General features: G+C 41.0%; 2 protein-coding genes across 2 annotated transcripts in view; one reads left to right on the forward strand and one right to left on the reverse strand.

Moving 5' to 3' along the window:
• Window positions 1–5,349, forward strand: part of LOC117742882 (roundabout homolog 2-like) — a 74,578-nt gene extending 69,229 nt beyond the window's left edge. Inside the window, exons 24-28 of the mRNA XM_034550531.1 lie at window positions 787–1,044; window positions 1,824–2,032; window positions 4,098–4,259; window positions 4,397–4,651; window positions 5,117–5,349. Coding sequence (XP_034406422.1) covers window positions 787–1,044; window positions 1,824–2,032; window positions 4,098–4,259; window positions 4,397–4,651; window positions 5,117–5,349 — 1,117 coding nt within the window. The remainder of the gene's footprint in view (window positions 1–786; window positions 1,045–1,823; window positions 2,033–4,097; window positions 4,260–4,396; window positions 4,652–5,116) is intronic.
• Window positions 5,350–16,889: 11,540 nt separating this feature from the next.
• LOC117742532 (roundabout homolog 1-like) overlaps window positions 16,890–19,843 on the reverse strand; it is a 74,847-nt gene continuing 71,893 nt past the window's right edge. The window contains exons 26-31 of the mRNA XM_034549996.1: window positions 19,455–19,607; window positions 18,904–19,361; window positions 17,676–17,816; window positions 17,363–17,584; window positions 17,141–17,277; window positions 16,890–17,003 (exon numbers count right to left, since the gene is read on the reverse strand). Coding sequence (XP_034405887.1) covers window positions 16,989–17,003; window positions 17,141–17,277; window positions 17,363–17,584; window positions 17,676–17,816; window positions 18,904–19,361; window positions 19,455–19,607 — 1,126 coding nt within the window. The 3' untranslated portion in view covers window positions 16,890–16,988. The remainder of the gene's footprint in view (window positions 17,004–17,140; window positions 17,278–17,362; window positions 17,585–17,675; window positions 17,817–18,903; window positions 19,362–19,454; window positions 19,608–19,843) is intronic.

Genomic DNA, 19,843 nt, shown 5'->3' on the forward strand with positions numbered 1-19,843 from the left:
CTGTTATACACATTAAAAACACGAGAAAAATTGATTATTAACATTTTGATTTAAACTAGAGTTTTGGAATGCCATTTGAGGGAAAACGTGCCTCTTCTTGTGTGGGTGTCCAGTCGGTGTTGATGGTAAATGTAGTCGATTGAAGCAATAAATTCCTCATTGCTTGCTCTATTGACCGACAAAGTTGAGACCCGGCGCTGTCATTTGACCCGACAGTGGTCGGATGACAGTCAGGATGGAAGGAAGAGCTGCAAGGCGGGCGACTTTGATTTTCTCGCCTCCGACTCTGGGCAGCGAGGGCCGTGCTTTAGATGCTGCTCAAAAACAGAACGTCCTTGTTGCATTGGAAACTATCTAAGTTTCCAACAACGAAAATGGCATCCCGAAATATAAGTGCAGAGGATGTTATGGAGGAAAATATTTGAGTGGTATGGAGGAAAATATTTGAGTGTATTTTCAGCTGTGTTTATAGGATATGGCGGAAGATATACTATTGAGAGAGAGAGGCCGAAGCCGTGGCCGGCAGACCTCCAGGCATTAGAAGCTCACTAGCAATGCATCCTGCTCCATGTAGTCAATGCTGGAACATTCAGCTTCAATGCAGGAATTTATTGCTTCGATCGACTAGATTTACCATAAACACTAACTGGACATCAGCATTAAATGTGGAACATTTCCCCCATTTGAAATCCTTCAATATTTCCGATCCTCTTCAACTAATTGCCATCAACTGTTCAGCAAAGTCATTGTGATGATTAATATATCAAACATTTGTCCATATGCCAGATATGACAGCAACAGTTGGGCCCCGCCAATGTCTGTCCAGACGTACCGCCACCAGAATTTGGACGATGAGGCAGAGGAGGAGAGAGGTCCCACTCCTCCCCTGAGAGGAAGATCCTCCTCGCCGGCAGCGGCTTCCTTCAGCCAGCCCTCATCTTCCTCTCTCAGCTCGGCCCACCACGATGAAATGCAATCTATTTTGCAGGCCCACTTGGATGAGCTGACCAGAGCTTACCAATACGAAGTGGCCAAGCAGACATGGTAAGGATGTATTAAAGCTGCAGTAACCTACATGTTGAGACCACCTTCCTGCTATAATTCGATGTAGTTTTTTTGGTTATGAAAAAAGAGAGACCTGTGTGACTGTGAGCTCATTTCAAAGCTTTATACTGTGCCCATGCATTACAATTTTGTTCAAATATGTTTGCTTTGCACAGGAGAAGAGATACCTGTAATTTTATTCATTTCATTCTGTTGATAGTTTAGGACTTTGCATATCAATGGCCAATGTTTGAGCGCATTATAATACTAGTATTTACTTGTGTCAGCCAAAACCTGCGGTCCATGTTTCTTGCGAGCGATAAAAAACATCTCTCAATTGGTCGCACCTTCGACGGAGCATCGGGGAACTTGACAAGGTGGAGGCGACACGTGTTGGAGGGTAATGACTAGGTTTAGTCTAACATGCGGTTCTGACATCAGTAAATAGACTTGGTAATTATGCATGCATCCCCTCCATGGCGGGATGTGAGCCATCATGGAGGACAGCTGTGGGGGAGATAACAGGCATGTTGGTGACAGCCCTGCCCATCCAGATATCCTTTATCCAGCCCAATTACAACTCCATTGTGTTAGCACAACACACACAAGCGCTGAGAAAGTAATCAGTGGAATCACTGCAGGCATTCATAGTGTCTGCACATTGCATCTGTACCTTTCTGAATATGCACTGATTCGACAAGATTCATTATCTGACCTCCGTTGCTTTTGAAATATGTATTTTGTCCACTAATATACAGTATTTCCCCCCAATTGATTAGGCACATGAAGGGCAGTCCCAGCGTGTGCACCACCCCCATCCCTCCCGTGGACTTCATGTCCAGTACACTGGGCTCTGATTTGGGAGCGACTCTCCTTTCTGAGGAAGACGAGGACTTGGAGGAGGAGGAACGATACGCCGTGGTGTCAAAGAATTTGTGTGGCTTTGAATACACTCCCGGTCACAGCGTAGACAGCCTTGAGGGCTCAGGTATGTTTTACATATGTTGAAACAAGTTTGCTTTTAAATCAGTGAACCACCAGTGCATTGAAAGTTTAAAAAAAAATCATTTTAAAGTACATTTTAAGATAAAATACGATAGTTTTTTATTAATAGCTGGTATTTCATTTATTGTTATGAAAGGTGCACCACATTTAGGAGCATGGCTATCCAACCCAAATGTCAATGTGTCCAAGAGCTGTGGACAAATAGTGCAAACAGATTGCTTTGTTCCCTTCTATATGAAGCCTGCAGCTGCAGCCCCTTGGCACCTAAGAATGTCATCAATATCAGCCTTCACTGTACGTGGTTTAAATCCCACGGCAGAGCAGGAAGACGTGTCTTCATAATGTAGCAATGTGTGTGTGTGTGTGTGTGTGTGTGTGTGTGTGTGTGTGTGTGTGGAGGTCAGGGTTGTGGATGGACGTGTGTCTGCCCAACAACGATGGCTTTTTAAAAAAAAAAAAAAGTTCAACCATGACGACAAGCTTTCCCCAACAAAGCCTTTTTAGTTTCCACACACAGGTTTCACAGAATTATCCAACATCAATGCTCTCGTCTGCCAATAGAGTTTGGACCACTGAGGTGTGCAGTCTGTTGTCTGGCTCACCTTTCACCTCCAGACACACTGCATAGAACACAGTCCAAGAAGTACAATAGCCCATCTGATCATCCAAGCCCCAACACACACGTGTCTAGTGGTTTTCTTTCAGAACAGGAACATGTTTACTGTAGAGATTGACACTCAGAGGTACATGTATAAAGTAGAGTTGGTGTGAAGTAACTAAGTAGACGAGTGCAGTGTGCGTTTGGCCGATTGCTTGGCTTCTGCTGTTGCAGCTTTCTCAGGGAAGCGTTAATCCAAACAGCTTCACACTGCACTAGTTTGGGTCTTCTGCAGTAGTAGATCACAAGAATGGTTGTCAAGAAACATACATGGATTTAAAAAAAAAAATCTCCTTCCATTTTAGTTAGATATATCTTATTCTTAATATACTTTCTTTTCTCGTCAAAGAGATATTCAGACAGTCTGTGAAAAGTAACTTGAAGCCGTTCTTGCATAGACATCAAAACCATAACATAGAATGTTTCAAAAGCCTTCAGAAGTGCTCCATTGAAAAGCCACATGTCGAACGTTTACGATGGGATGCTTTTATAAATAGGGTTCTGTCTGAAAGCCTTTTCTTTAGAGTGAAACTTGAAGTCTTCTCCCACAGGGACGTAACTGTACCATTTTTAGACTCCATTGTTTGACAGGTTAAGAGATTGACTTGTGAATTGAGAATAGGTGTTTTTAAGACTTTTAATAACCCATTGCAGGGCAAAATACAGGTCGCTGTGACTAAAAATATTTACAAACATTGGCAATGCAAATATTTTATCGTGTTATGTTTAGCTGTCACATATTGTTATTGGTTGTATTAGAAAAGATTGAGATTGAGAAAATAGCTTTAGTCCAGTGAGACAAATCATGAACAAAGCCTTTGTGGTGGCAGTATTTCCACAGGGGTTCCTATATTGATGCTTTATATGTCGTGTTTGTTAATACATCATGTCATGGTGTCTGATTTAAATAAAACAAAGGTTTGCTTATATTGCTGCAACAAAGACAAATAGTTCTGTATTAAAGCATTCAGTAATATATCCTAAGAAGTAAGCATGAAGGAGTTATAGTTCTGTATTCCCACAAATATCCTGTGCGATAGAAACATTCTGAATCACCTACGTGTGATCAATTAATTTGTTCTTAATGATGGGTTTCTTAGCGGCAGTTTTGTCAATACGCCACTGTCAATCCGTTAAAATCTAAATCCATGCTCTGATGGAAAATCACATTTTAATCATAATTAAACCGTGAGAGGTCACATGTACACATATCTAGCAATGAATGTGATCCTTTATTTATTTGTCTTTTTATTTTATTTTGACACAGGCTGATTACTTTTGAACGTCCACATTGCCCTTTTCCACATCGCCCTTTGGCGTTCATCTCGATCCACTGCTTGTTCGGGCACACTGAGCCAAATATGCATCTTCATTAACTCCCTCTCTGCAGGTAAAGGCTCCCAGCAGTGTCGCCTAGACAGCTCTGGCTCAGCAGACCATGGCGTACAGGGCTCGCATAGCCTTGGCCACCAGAGGGCACCACTGACGGGCCTCAAACCACAGACGGGCAAGGTCGGGACTCTGCCCAGACGAAGGGACACCAACACCGAGGGTAAGTCTTTTGCACTCTCCGCCGCTGCTTGCCAGAGAACCCTCTATTATAGTAGATTCAACAATGAGCGCCTCTATCGCGATGTCTCATTTCGTATCCTTTGCCAAAACGCCCCTCCACCACCATCCACGCAGCAGCCCACACGCCGGCCGTGAAGTCCCTGCACAGCCTGGGTTCCCGCATGCACAGCTCGTGGGCAGCTGCGGCCTCAGACCCCTCTGAGGAGTGCATGGTGACCGTGTCGACGCTGGAGCGCCAGCATATGGCTTCCTGGAGCGGCACGACGACATCCAACAGGGCCACCCTGAGTCGGGGTTCCCACAAGAGACCCGGCACAGAACACACCCACAATGGGCATCCTTCCACAAGCAGCACAGAGAAAAGGGAGCACTGTAGGTGTTAGTCCTCACGGGGACATATTTGTATGCACATTAAACAGCATGGATGTAACTGAAGCAAGCAAATGTCATCTCTGTATGCAGAGAGAGAAATAATACGCAGGCTTGACTGAAACTTTCTTGACATTTTCATATTCAATTGTATAGTTTAATTTGGCTTTACCCTGATTGACAAAGATGGAGAAAAAGCATATGCAGTTTACATAATACTTTGTCAATTCACTTCTTTAAAGAAAGATAAAACGACTCAGCATCACAATGCAGTTATATATTGTATACCACTCAATATACATTTTATGATTTGGAAGAATTAAGCTCCGCCACAATAAGAAAAATGTATATTCCAACGTGAGATGCTTCCTGCGATTGTTAAACGGTGATGCAGATATTGAGCGTGACGTGTTCCATCCCACCCAGATTTTTGACATTGTTGTTCTTGGTGTGTCTGCTCCTCCAGAGTCTTTGTGAAGCATCGTTCCCTGCCGTTGCTCCCTGTCCCAGGACACCTTGTTTGTAAGCGCTATGAGATTTCCTCTCTGCGAGTGACACAGAATGATGTTTGGAAGACGGAGAGGAGACAGAATGAAGACAAAGGAAAAGAGTGCAAGATAAAACGCAGAGTTGTAAATGCCATGTACAGACACAGACACCAGTCTCACAGTGTTATTTTCATCCCCTCTTCAAAAGAGTAAACAGTATGTTATATGTCCGCTTCTTTTCTCTGTCACATGGTGTAATAAAATTCACGCGGTGGAGATGCAGACGATAAATCACAGCAAAATGACAAACTAATATGAAAAAGGACTTGCATAATTTGTAAATATATTTTTTAATGTTTTTTCCCCTTCTTTTGCTTTGCTATGCAAGCCAAACCTAACGTTGTCTCTTTTGTGATATATTACCGTGAATGATTTTATTTATTTTTTTCTTCCATTACTGCTCAAACTGTTAGCTTATTTTGATGAAGCTACTGTATTGTTGTACTTTGCACAGAGCGTTTTTTTGGTGAAAATAAGCACAAGCCCATTGTCAGCTGAGCTGAGGCGGAGAATCATAATGGCAAAAAAGGGACGTCTATGTTAAACAGAATATATATATACTTGGCTGTGCTATAATTGTTTTTCGAGAAACACTAAGATATTGAGAGTTGCAAGGGAAAACACACGTTAATACCTGGAAATAATATGCCAATGTAACAAACTGTGTTTCACACTACTTGCTGGAAATTCTATTATGCATAATACTAAAAGTGGTTTTAAGCGAAGGTTTACCAAAACATTGTTTTACGGTGACAACGCAACACATCAGTTGTGATATCCAAAGCAAAGACATAGAGAGATAAAAAGGTTTGTGTCTTTTCCCTACTATTCACAACAAAAAACGAATATGTAATTATAAAATGGTAATTATTTTCCAATTACAGACAGTGACATAGTGACATAGTGCAATATTGAAAGGGCAGTATGAGACAGTAGAGGGACGTGTCCGCTCCACCATTGTCCTCTAGTCACGGGAAGGCAGATGAAATGCGATGAGACTAGATTTGTTCTCATGCATCACACTTTTGAATGGTTATGGATTCACATCCATACGGACTTGTCACCTGACAACGATGTATAGACTTGACCAACTGCCAAATTTGAAGATCTTTTAAAAACCTTTTTATCAGTTTCGAAATGCAGCCAATTAGTATTGTCTGCCAATGAGATTCACGATGCATTGTCTTCGCACTTGTTTGGATGGTTTTGTTCTGATCATTGTTCTGGTAATGGGTCGCCCTTTGAACAATCTTCACCTTGCCAGATTGGTTTGCCCTCAGGAATATGCAGCCACATACAGTTGGGCCATTTTTCAATCCTTTGATGCAAAATAAAATGTGTATGTGAAAACGAACCAGAATTCTCCCAACACTGCCTATGAGTCTTTTGAGTCTTTCCTTGTTTACGCCCATCGAGCTCATCAAATATACCATCCATTTGTTTTTGATCGCTCAATGCTTTAAATGACAATATAGTTGTTTTTCCCTTTTTTTTGGAGAAATATATGAAGTCACCTCCATAAACCAAGTAAAAGTAATACAATATGTGCATACATTTTTAATTTACATTTTTAATTCCATTATATCATAAATCACATGCTACACAGTGAAATCACGGATGATTTTACTGACTTTATTGCTCTTTTGTGATTCTTTTTGTCAAACACAGCTTATGTCAAACGTCTGATCAAAGATCCAGACACAGCAGTCATAGCTCCCAGAAGAATTGGATTTAACAAAGACACATTTTGATCAATAAGACATAACCATCACAAACCAAAACAAGATCAAACATATAGAACGTTTCTCCTTTCAGAGGGCGCACAGAACGATTTAAGTGATCTGTGTTTTATAGTCGTTGGAAATGTTGATGTATTAGACTAAATAGATTCTTGAACAATATTTTTTGACCTGCTACACTAAGCCTTTTTTTTTTTTTTACATACTGTACATTACATCTTTTTTATGACTTTTTTCAACTTAGTACACCATGGCTTTTTGTTTAGTTTTTTTTAACAACTATACTATCATTTTTGTATACGAGTTTTAATATACTATGGCCATTTTATGTCTATCTAACTACATTTTATGAGGTTTGAGAATAGTAAGTCATAAAAACTTATATTGTATAGTATGTTGTAAAAAGAGTGATGAATGACACAGTATTTCATCAATATGTCCTAAATATTGTCATAGTATAATATGTCAAGCAATAGTCATAGACATTTTAAGTATAGTATGGCATAAAATGATATCTTTGTCATACTTTGTCAAAAGAAAGTTAGAGTATAACAGTAGACCTTTTTGTTGTTGTTGATCTGAAATATTTTGAATTCAAATAATGATTCATGGTTGACAGATGTCCATATATACAGCCGAGCACTCCCTATATGTGAGGATGATGAATCGCCTCCGTGAATTGACGGCCTGACAAAACGCTCACTGCTCTGATGATGTCTCACGGACATAAAAACATGTTGTCCGGGCCATAATTTGAACGAGTTGAACACAGGCGAGCCGGGAGAGACACATCCAGAGGTTCCGTTATCTCTGTAGATCAGCTCCCCGAGCATAAAGCTGCACAGCAGTGGAGAGGATAGCTTCATGCAATGGGGGCCATTGGTGCTATGCGCAGCGGGGGAGAGAGCCTGCTCGTATTTGTATCTGAAGACAGATAGCTCAGGGATTAGGATTGTCTGCAGATAGTGTGCAGAAAGCGCATCGTGTGCATTCCACCATTTAAACTTTAAGTCCAACCGGTTGGGTTTCCAGAGGCGCTGAAGGGACAGAAGATTTGGTGTTCTGCAGTAAATTCTAGACTCACTTTGACATAATTTGGCTCCCCTGTTACAGGGTTCACCCCCCCCCCCCCCGTCCCACCACCCCCTCCCCGTCCCACCACGCAATCTCACCGCCAAATCCTCCGTGGACTTCTCGTTATTCAGCCAGCTTGAAGTTCATGTGAATTTATAGGAAGAAGAGAAATACAGAGCAGAGCCCACCGGGGCCAATTACAAAGATCCACCTGCGTTCACAGAGTTACAGCTCGTAACATGTAGTGTAATACACTAGTTTTAAAATGGTGCGGTTACTTTAGGGGTGTTGTAGTTGTGGTTGGATGAAAAAGCAGTTTAGTGCAATTATTATTTATTGTTGTTGTGTTTTTTCAGCACTCAGGGAAAAAATTTGGTCTCAAATTGTTTTAAATTCTGTCGAGATTGCTAGAAAGAATTATTGGTAGTGGGGGATCTTTTACAAAGAGCACTCGTTTATGAAAATGCCAATGAGGAATAGATGGCAATATTAATTGAATTGAATTTGTCCTTTATGGATTACGATTTAAAAGAACACAATTCGCACAACACATTACGAGCATTCATGTTCATATTTTAATAATTTGAATAATGGTGTGACAGCAATGGCACACAAAGGGTTAACAAATGTTATATTTCATTTCGTTCCTCATGTGTCAGCAATCATCTGGCGAAAGATTGAAGATGTTAATGTTTAAGTGAGTTCTTGGTGGTTTTGACATTGAGAAAATCATATTACACATCTGAAGAAATTGTGACTATACCCACGTCGAACTCAATCTGTGCAAAGTAGCCAGATGAAGATATTAAAATGAAAGATTTTAACAAAATCAGTCAGTGTTCCCTGCAAGAGAGACTGTCTCATTATGGATGCAGCAAATTAAAAAGAATCCTCTGGGTAAATCACCCTCTTATCTAGGTGAACATATATAAATAATAATGACAGGCTGCAGTTTACATGAACAAAATCAGCTTCACACAATTCAGACAGAATGTTTATTCAAGATGTAACAACAAAAAAGATTAGCATACTTACATACATGATATTCATATCCGTGATGCCCCCATCCCAATGAAGAGCCAATTTTAGACACATGAAATGTCAGAATCCTTCATTTTCAAAGGATAGTGTGATACAGGGCTCCAGCGTTTTGAAACACCACCGAAATTATGAACTGCAGAGAATGTTGATGCGAAAGCTCATAATAATATGATGATGAATATTAACATTAACATAAATTAAAACATATTCATAATATATAACAGCATTACATAACATTTTAACATTCATGTGTGGGTCATCTGTCCCTCAGGTTGTGTTATGTTGATACACATTGGGCAGTAAGATATGCCTTGTCTGAGTATTTTATAAACTTCTTGAAATTTGGAATTGCAGCATCGAATTCGTGAAAAGAAGTGTTCCTTTTTTCATATGGGATGTTTTCCATCATTATTGCTGCTTCAAGGGAAGGGAACCATTCCCTGTCCTTTCTATCTGTTGTGAGATCTCAATACTGCATGAGCTGCATCATTTCATGGAATTCCTCCAACCTGAGCTCGACATCCTTTTCAGTATGATTACATGTAATATTGCCCTGAGAGGCTGATTTATGACTAATTGCAGCGTTCAAGCAGTGTGGTGGTTTGCATCCTCCCCGTCTGAGACTGCTGCCCCGTTCCCTGAGGGCGAGCCACAGGCCAGTGCTCTCCTCGGCCGTTCGCTCCCTCAGTGACCAATTTATTTATCATCTTGTTCACGCTGATGGTTCGTCTACTTCTTTTATGTTTCCACGTTCACATTGTTGCCACTGACATGAAGCAAGGAGGTCCCTGATAGAGGCCATTTATATAGAAGTATAAGGGGCGTTTGCATGCTTATATATTACTATATGTATCTTTTCCTCTGCCTGCTCTCACTGAGCAAGACTCACTCGATGGTTCAACCATGGAACAAACACCCAGCTCTGGGGAGTGGTGATCTTGTAGTTTAGCCTTCCAAGTTGGGACCGATTGTCTCTGCACTATCGCCCAAATAGTTTTCTTCAACAGCCTGGACTTGCGATCCGTCTTGCTGATGTTGTCACGGGAACTGTTGTTGAGCCAGGGCAAGATCCTCGAAGCAGATCAGGAAACAATCCCGTGTAAAAAAATAACAGCCAGTTACTTTTTTAGAAGTTTAACAACAAATGTGTGTGGACTTTTCGGAGAAGAAAGAAACACCTTTTGTCCAGTACTGAAACATTATTATTCATGTATTTTTTAAATCAGGAAAGCTCCCAAAAAAAAAAAATCAGAATGAAAAGAACATATTTTGCAGGTCTAAAAGCTGCCTGGAGGGGAAATGTGAACACAGTAAAAAAGCTCTTTAAGCACACAGTGGTGGTGGCATGGTGCATTGTATTGGATGTATTTACAGGACAGTGTTCCAAAATATTTCCATATCCTGTATGCATGGGTACAACATACTTGTTGCATTCCCTAACACATGTTGATAATCTTATAGCCTTTCAATAAATGGCATACTATACTTTGCGAGTGATTTTGTTTATGTTGCAATGCATTTAGTCACATTTAGTGCCACGACACTAATATTCAGGCTTCATCCTCTCTGCCTTGGAGTCGTAAGACTGATCCCCCCCCCCCCCCCTCCCCCCGGTTCACCGTCAATTTCTATCGTGTGACAGACAGTGATATATTTCCACAAAACACATTTGAATTCACCACTGCTGGATGGAGCTCCCCTCCACCTCACCACCAGTCATTACCTCCGACACCTTGTTAATTTCCTCACCGACTGTCTGCTTTAAGAGAGAGTAATCTTCCTCAAACACACACTGCGATAAATTTGAAATCATAAATGTGCACTCCGTCACCGCTGCACCCCCTTGCACTCATAACTTCTCGCTCAAACACCAGCGTCGCCTCCCCCTCGGCCTCGCAGTGTGTCGTCTGTGACGCGGGGGGAACATTTCCTCTCAGAGCTGAGAAGCGCTGCCTATCTCCGACACCACCTGTTTGTCTCACTGCCGTGAAGTCTAATCGATGTCTTTTTCACCTCCAGACTTCCTTCCTGCTAACAGTGCCTTCTGCACAGCCTCAATACACCTAATTATGGAGAAAATCATGTTGCCTGAATGATCACGCGTGAGGCCTAAAGTGCGCCAGTCCTCCAAAACCTCAAATGGCTTCCACAACAAGTACAATAATTAGAAGAATGTTTACTCGCATTACACCTCGATGACATATGGTGCGGAGGAGACATTTTCATTGGCAGCAGAGCACTCAGCCACTGTCTCTCCAGGTCGGTCCTCTTATAAAGAGTTGCTTTAGGGTTGACAGCCATCAGTTTCACTTTTTCTGTCAGCCTCTCGCTTGCAATTCTGCCACATTTGCCCTAGCTGTCATGGCCAGCTCTTTGTCAACAGATTGCAGAGAATCTACTGGATAAACATAGCAAAATTGAAAATGAAACTTGGCAGCACGCACACACGCACACACACACACACACACACACACACACACACACACACAGACAGGCACTCACACGTACACACTCACATAGTATCTTAGGAACCAAGGCAAACACTTGTGAATAACCTACTGGAGATCGTTGTCCTTGAAGAGGATGAAAAGAAAGACAAAGAAGCAGGCGAACATGAGGGCAGCCATTAATGGTGACGAGAAGTGGTTTCCAGGAGAAGAAAACAGCGTTACACACACAATTGAATCTTATTTATAATTCAATTTGGTTGCAATCAAGTTATTGGAATAATTCATGAAGAGACTGATTGTATGAATGACTCAATAAACAATGTAAGAAACAAACTAAGACAAAAAAAAAACTAGAAATGTTGCATAATTCAAGTTTCCATTAAAGTAATGGCCACGCACATTCACAACATTTCTTTAATCATCACCTCAGAGGAAATAATGAAGAGTATTGATTTTCTTTTTCTTTTTTATTCATGGGTTAGCTATGTTGATTGGAGTGGACATTACCGTCACAGGACGAGTACAGCACATACCCCCCCCCCACCATGTAGTCACATCACTCAAGTCTGATTTGATAATTGGAGAAAGAAAAAAGGTAGATCACACTGTTGCAGCCGCTGACAGCGGTGCAACTGTAAAGGTCACAAGGACACACCAGACGGTCCCACAGGTATTGAAAGTAGCCGTTGTGTATGGGGAATAATATACATGGCCATAACACAGTAGGTAAGAGGCACAATTATGGGGTCAGACCAGTCTCAAAAATTGCAAATGCACACAGAGAGACTCACAAATGTAAACACAAAGATTCACAAACGCGCACACAACAATTCACAAATATATTCAATTTACTAATGCACACACAGAAGGATTTACAAATAAATTAGACTCACAAATGCACGCGGAACGATTCACAAATACCTTTCCAATGCACACATAAATAAATGACCATTTATATAAATGTAACAATCATAAATATATTTCTGCATTTCTATGTGGATTTTGTTTGTGGATTTTGTATGTATTGGTTTGTTGATCGCACTGCATTTGTTTGTGGATTGCTCCACATTTGTTTGGGTTTTTTGAGACTCCCCTGCCAGAGCTGGATTGGCAAATGCGTTTTTTTTTTCAATATAGACCTATCAGTGGTTTGTATGTGCGCGAGAAGACGCTGAAAGCGGAAGCCGAGCGGTTGCCAGTCTGATTTATTCCTGTTTTCGCACTAAACTGGTTAAGTACACCTGAATATAACCTGTGAATTGTGTACCAATGTTTAGTAAACATTGTTAGAAGATTACTTTGTGTTTTGTTTGATTTACTGTCAAGTGCTAGCTAGACTGATATTAGCCCTCCCGTGTTTTATCCGGCCCATGTACACATTACTTTTTTCTTTATAATTAAATGAATGCATTTTTGATGTTCTAGTCGGTCAATTCAGATTGCATATGTTAATTAATGTGACTGAAGTTTGTATATAAGTGTTGTAAATGTTTGTTAGTATTTGTTAAAGGTTCGATGTACTAGTGACGCAATGCTGCCATCATCAGTATAGTCTTCGTCGCGTACGCCACAGTGATTATGGGCGCATTGCCAAGGTACAACATATGTGTTGACTATACATAGTAATGTCACTGATTATTTGGTTTGGTCAGGTAGAAATGGACCAACAGGTAGAGATGATTGTTTTCACTGGAAATGTAAAATAAAATAACTTGAGAAGACGCTGAATGCAGAAGCCGAGCGGTTGCCGGTCTGATTTATTCTTGTTTTCTCAGGCACGAGTCTGTCATCAGGCTCCGTCAACCTGAGACCTGTAACATCAGCAACTACATGTGCGAATGACATCTTCTCTCTTTAAAACATCATACATGTTCCATTTCAATGCTTTTTTTGGAGAGTTTAGAGCCTCCTTGGCTCATTGTGTGCTGAGTGTTATCTATATTAAATCTGGTTAGTTTTAATATAACTAACTGTGGCTTAAAAAATGCTCCATATTTACTTTAGTTATACAATACCTAGCTGTGCAGCGTTTTCTAGCTCATCAGAATAACCGAGAGCGATTTGGGTTTATTTCTTGCACAGTAAGTGCCGTTACCTCCTTATTGTACTTTACTTTGTTCTGTCCCCAAAAGCGTTTCCCGGTTCTGTTGTGTTTTTGTGGAAGGAGGCATATGGAATGAGCTGGCACTTTCCTGAGAAGTATGATCCTACTTGAAAGGCGAGGAGATCATCCTTCTACCTCTGGTAATCTGCCCGTTGGCAGTGTGTGTTGAAAAACCGCCAAGTGGGGACTTCAATTGTTTCTAGGTCGAATGGAGCATTCGCTTGTAAGAATTTAAGCTTTAATTACTAAAAGAAAAGGTTTTCATTATTTATCAGTATGTCTCTCTCCTGGTCCCTTTAGGCCAGTTGACATTCTGAAATGTGTCACTAGTCTGGAGATTGTATTGCCTGATATATTTTCACACAAAGACACAAATGTAACCCGCAATAACAGATTTTTGGCCACTTGAAGGCAGCGTAATTAAACTATGATACGACGATCTTGTTAGCGAACACTTTCCTATTTACACATTCAGTAAATACAGAGCAACACCAGCATTCATCTGCAGTTGTTCCTTTTTCCACTTTGCAAATGGAACCGCAATATTCACTCTGTTTCTTGCCTCCACCAACTCCTGAAGGAAATACCTGTCTCTTTAGAAACTAAATACTATTTTCACCATCTTGGTATCGATTGTGTCTCTCTGATATTTGCTGCTTGGCAGGAAGTGTCCAATTGTGGTTTTGAAGCTTTTGATTCTAATGAGCGCTCTGTGAATTTATTCACATCCTTGTTGGTATACACATATTGACTGTGGCTGCTTTAAGTGTTTAAGGATCATTTGAACAACATCTTAAAGTTGTATTTCTTGTGGATTCATCCAGAAAGCTTCATTTGGTCAAATCAGCAATCAATATATTCTAATCAATTCTAATTCTAATATCAAAGCAATTAAAAAAAGTCATAATGGACAATTTGATGAATACCTAGCAAATGTACCAGATTAAAGACAAAGTGAACATTATCCAAACCAGTTTATCAGGGAAACCCAGTCATTCCTAAGAGTGTGTCTTCTCAGTCACATTTGGGTGAAATCAGATGGAACCACCACCATGGTCAAAACCATCTGAAATTACACACACACACACACACACACACACACACACACACACACACACACACGTCATACCTGCTCACCGCACTTATCACTGCTGGGTGCAGTTGGTTCAGGATCAACCATACATTTAATAAATCAAAATGAGTTTTGTATAGTGATAAAATCCCCGTCATTATGTGTGGATGATGCACCACTTCCAAACGGATGCATTGGAAGACATCTGTGAAACTTCTTTTCCTTTCAGCAGCACACAGCTGCTCTGTTGATGGAGATTCACCGGCGGGGTTAATTAAACACCACGTCTCATCACGTCCTCACAGTTTTCTCTCCTTTTCCTCATCCACATCGCCTCACAACCACAGAACAGGACGGGCTTTACCTGCGGGACCAACCGAACGGCATTCAGCAGAAACCCGACACTTGGAAATCATGAACTGAACACAAAAAAAAAATGAACAACTATCGTTGAAGATGTTTTAATTATAAATAACGGAACAAACACCAAATGCTTACGAGTAGCTGGCCTTTTGGAATACTACAATTTAATTTTCTCTTTGCTTTTAAACATAGCAAATGACATGGTCTAAATCACAGATGGTTAAAGACACTTGAAGACATCTTTCCCTTGATGCCACTTCTACTCAAAGCGTGCACAGTTTATCAAACAAATCCTTTTTAAATGATGTTTCTTGTAGTATTAACAAGGGTGACCTTTGTGTTATACACATTAGTGGTTCAGGAACACGCGGTGATGTCATACTGTATGTGCATTTGCTTTGAACTTCTCAAAGTCTGAAACAAATAAATACAAATCCAGGATGTATTCAGGGCTTTTTATGTGTTTTCAGGCAAAAGGTGAAAGAAAGGACCAGGACACATCCTACTCATCATACTTGTTTTTAGCTTAGGTTTTTTAGAAATGAGGGAAAGGATCAACAATCATTTGAAACAAGAGTTTAAGATATTTTCTAATATGTCCGTGAAGATTCAGGTCATCGTACCATGAGCTGTTTTCTTTTTGTTGCCATTTCTGGTTATTCATGTCCGAAAATCAGGGTTTCAGTTGAAACTGCAAAGAGGATAGGTGATATAGAAGTATATTAAAAGAATGACTTAAAGATTATGTGTTGTTGTTGCTCAAGGAACAGCAATATTTATTCAAACAGAGTAGTTAAAGTGACATATTTGTTCCATATATAATTTACAGATTAGGGCATGGACAATATGACCAAAATCTAGAGTCCAATGCAAATGTAACTTTATTATTATAAATACATAATATCCATGTATTTTCTTATTCACTTTCATTTACTGGCTCTCTGGTATATGTCCATTTTAAATTTGATTTTTCTAATTCAATGAAAATTGCTATAAGAATGAATTTAGGTTGGTAAGCGATTCAGTAATCCGATAAATGAAGTGCAGTGTCCACCCCTGCTCAAGAAGTAAAGGTCAAGGGAACACAGGACTAAAGGAAATGGACTCAGTGGAGAAAACAATAAATGGAACCAGTCCATGACCAGATATTGTTATCATCCCAAAGGGGGGACAAAGCAGTCAAGGTGTTAAGTAAAATCTGCATGCAATTCTCTCAGTACACACAATAGATAGTTCAAATCTGAATGAAAGCAGCTCAAATGTACGCAACTTAATGCACAATCACAATCAACAATCAATTTCTCAGCCTGAAGTGAACTGATGAAATGATTAACAAGACTCCAAAGACTGATTTCCTCCAGACTGAAATTTCATATAACAAAAACATACAATAAAATTAAGTGATTGTGCTTTTATAACCAAAGTAGGACAAATAATACAAAGACAAGAGGTACATCACTTATAAAACATTAACACTGTTATATAAAATTTGAATTTGAAGCACTTCTGTGGCAGTAAACAATTTCAAGAATGTACAAGATGGCTGGTAATGACTGAATATCAATTATAGTAAAATAACAAGACAACTGACAAGCAAAGATCATGTACAGACCGCATCAAGCAGTCGCCATGGACAATATTCATGTAGACACTCACGACCGCCATCAAATGTGCATTCATCTCACTTTAAAGAGCAACCAGCGGTTCAGGCTGCTGGAGGCTGGTCACCCAAAGAGCAAACAATAAACAGTGCATCAAATTGAAGTCTACAGACTTAAAAATGAGGGCACTTTTTTTTTCATTTTTTTTTTTTTCCAACACCTAATGAGAAATTTGAAGTAGAAAACAATAGCATGTACTGTGCAGTATTTTTAAAAGTCTTTCTTCCATTGTGAAAGGTCAAAGTCCTTCCTCTGAAGCTGCTGCAGGGTATTCCTGTTCTGTGCTTCTTAGCTTTTCAGGAACTGTGAAAACAAAACAGGTTTCAGGTTTCTGAAATCAAATGGAATTGATACTTAACTTGTGTCACAGTAAATAAACGAAAACCTAATAGCTAACAGAGAATTCTGTGACTAGATTTGTGCTCCTGATTTCTATTTACCTCTTCCCCCTGTCCTCCCTGTTTGGTCCTTGCGTCTCCACATGACATAAAGCTGGATGAATTAGTGTCATCAGGCTCCCTCTGAGCTTGACCTGATGGGAAAGAGGGACGACTGTACAGAAGGACATCCCCAAATTCTGTTGGAGAAACAAGAAAGAAAATGTTAGTTGGCTAGTCATTAAATGATTTATTAAAACGTGTGCAGTATACTCCATCCCGTGCCTGAGTGCTGTCGGCTTTTGCTGCTTCCTTTTCCTGCTGGTGGAGTCGTGTGCTTGTCGTGGCTCTCCCCCTGTTCAAATGTAGCCTCCCTGGCCCTGTGAGTGCCAGTGCTGCCGCGTCGACCCCGGGCATCCCCAGAGCCCATCCGAGGCAGCGTGGCCCCCCTCACCTTGTAGTTGCTGTGGGACATCTGGCTGGAAAAATTCAGAGGCATGCAGGAGTCTGGGGACACGGTGGAGAGACCCACAAGGTTGGTGTTATTAGGAGATAAAGAGGAGTGCATCTCTTAGCTCATTCTCGGTTCAGCTTTTACCATCATTGAAGACATCTTTGGGCTGGTAGCCTTGTTGACCAGGCTGGTTCTGTTTATGCCTTCTGGGCCTTTTATGTGTTATTGCAGGACTCATGTTGCTGTCGGTGGACATGGGGCTGCTGGGCCGCTGGAGCCGTTGGCCTGAAATCATCACACAGATTCAGCACAAATCAGGAATCGCATGTCCCGTGGAACAGTACACTTAAACTTGATGCGCTGTGAAATACTAATAGAGAAGTTTTCAAACCAAAAGTTAATCAAGAAGATTTTTACGGTCAGATAAAACTGATATAATCTCTTCATTTAATTCATATATCAGTCAAATACTCACTCGTAAATGTAAAGGCCTTGAAAACTTAATTTCTCAATCAGCTTCTCCTTGTGAGCAATGTGGTCGTACGTCAATGTTGGAACCGTTTACTGGGTACTGTCTGTGCTTTTATTATTGAAATGGACTGGACTTTGTATGAACAAGGTAAAGACACTCACTTTTGAGCACCAATCAGGATTTAACAACAGATGAAACAATATGTGAAGACAGTTGGCTAATGTTTTACTTATATTTGCCTGTGGCCTTCCAATGAAATCTGACAGAACATCCAAACAGTCCTGATTACGAAGATCAGCTGAGTCTTACACTAACTGTCAGGATCTGTAGTTTGTTTTGTGTTTCCTGTTTTATTTTGTAGTCCTCGTCTCTCGTGTCCTCTGTTTCTCTGCACTTCCTGTCCCTGTGACTGTCTGCCATGTCCCTGATTGTTTCCTCCTGTGTCCAATCACCTGCACCAGCCCTCTGTATTTAATCCCTGTTATGATCACCATAGATCACGGGGCTGAGGTAGTCCATTGGATTTTTGCTGCAAGCAATAAAGTTGCCTTTTGTTCACTATTTGTCGGCGTTTGGGTCCTATTCTTGCCGCTACTCCCGTGACACTAACTAACTAACTAACTTTAACTGATTATTGCTAGGGGGAATTTAAGGGACATTTAAGTTTATGGAGAAATATTTAAGATTAATAAGAAGTTTCCAAGAACTTTAATATTGTGACTCCCTGTGGAAATTCATCGAAAACCCTCTTATTTTCAAACCTTTGGTTGATAGTACATGTCAATAAAGTATATTATGCAAGCAGCTCTGTAAAGGCTGTGCTTAGTGTGTGCTAACATCAACATGTTAACATCCCTAGAAATCATGTGTTCAAACTTTCCTCCCCAGAAGTCCTCTCACCTGACTCCTCTGGGTATCTGCACATGCGCAGGCCTACAATATCCCGTGAAGAGGCTACTGCCTGGTTGAAATCGCCGTCTGTAAAGAAGGATCCTTCCGAGGTGCTGACAACACTGGACCTGCCAGATGAGATGTTGTCCTCGGATGCTGAGCCCCAGCTGTTAACCATGGACCCTGTGACCGATCGGTCCAGATCCCCCGTGCTGGTGGCTGGGGTCTGCTCCAGCCCATGGAGGAGCAGCTTGTGTGGAGAGGGGTGGTGCAGCTGGTGTTTGTGCTTCTGCCCGTTGTGGTGTTGGCTGTAGTGACTGTCAGCGAGCTCTGCGTCTGTCTCCTCATCATCCTCCTCCTCCTCCTCCTCCTCCTCCTCTTCCTGTACATCGGTGTCCATGCAGAAGGGTATGGAGCTGTAGGTGTGTGTTGGGGAAAGAGGGCGAAGGTGGCCGGCGACGTGTTGGCTGGAAAGTACATTAAAATATATGTGTGCGGACAAAACAAAAGGATGACATGTATAGCGTCAGTTGTGGAATTCAGCGTCTCAATCTGGTTACCTGAGGTGCTCAGGTCCATCGTGCAGGCCATTGCTCAGTTCTGCCTGTGATGCTGTGTGTGGTGGGTGACTATAGGACACTTCAACAGGAGAGGAGGCTGCCGCTCTTACTGGTGGGGTGGGGCAGCCTTCTATTCTCTCCGCTGGATCAAAACTGGAAAGAAAAGGACAACTGACATGAGGTAATGGCTAAAGGAATGAGGGGTGCTGGCAGTCCTGACACATTAGTCACAGCCCATTAGACCTGTGTGCAAATCCCTTGGTCCGCCATCAAACAACACATTGCCATCACAGAAAAACAGCACAAAGAGGAAAACAATAGGCTTTCTGCACCATCTGTTTTTTTTTTTACTGCTGAAATGCTTCACATCTCTTGAATGCATGCTTGTT

This window comes from Cyclopterus lumpus, chromosome 14 (genome assembly GCF_009769545.1).
Source record: "Cyclopterus lumpus isolate fCycLum1 chromosome 14, fCycLum1.pri, whole genome shotgun sequence".
NCBI lineage: Eukaryota > Metazoa > Chordata > Actinopteri > Perciformes > Cyclopteridae > Cyclopterus > Cyclopterus lumpus.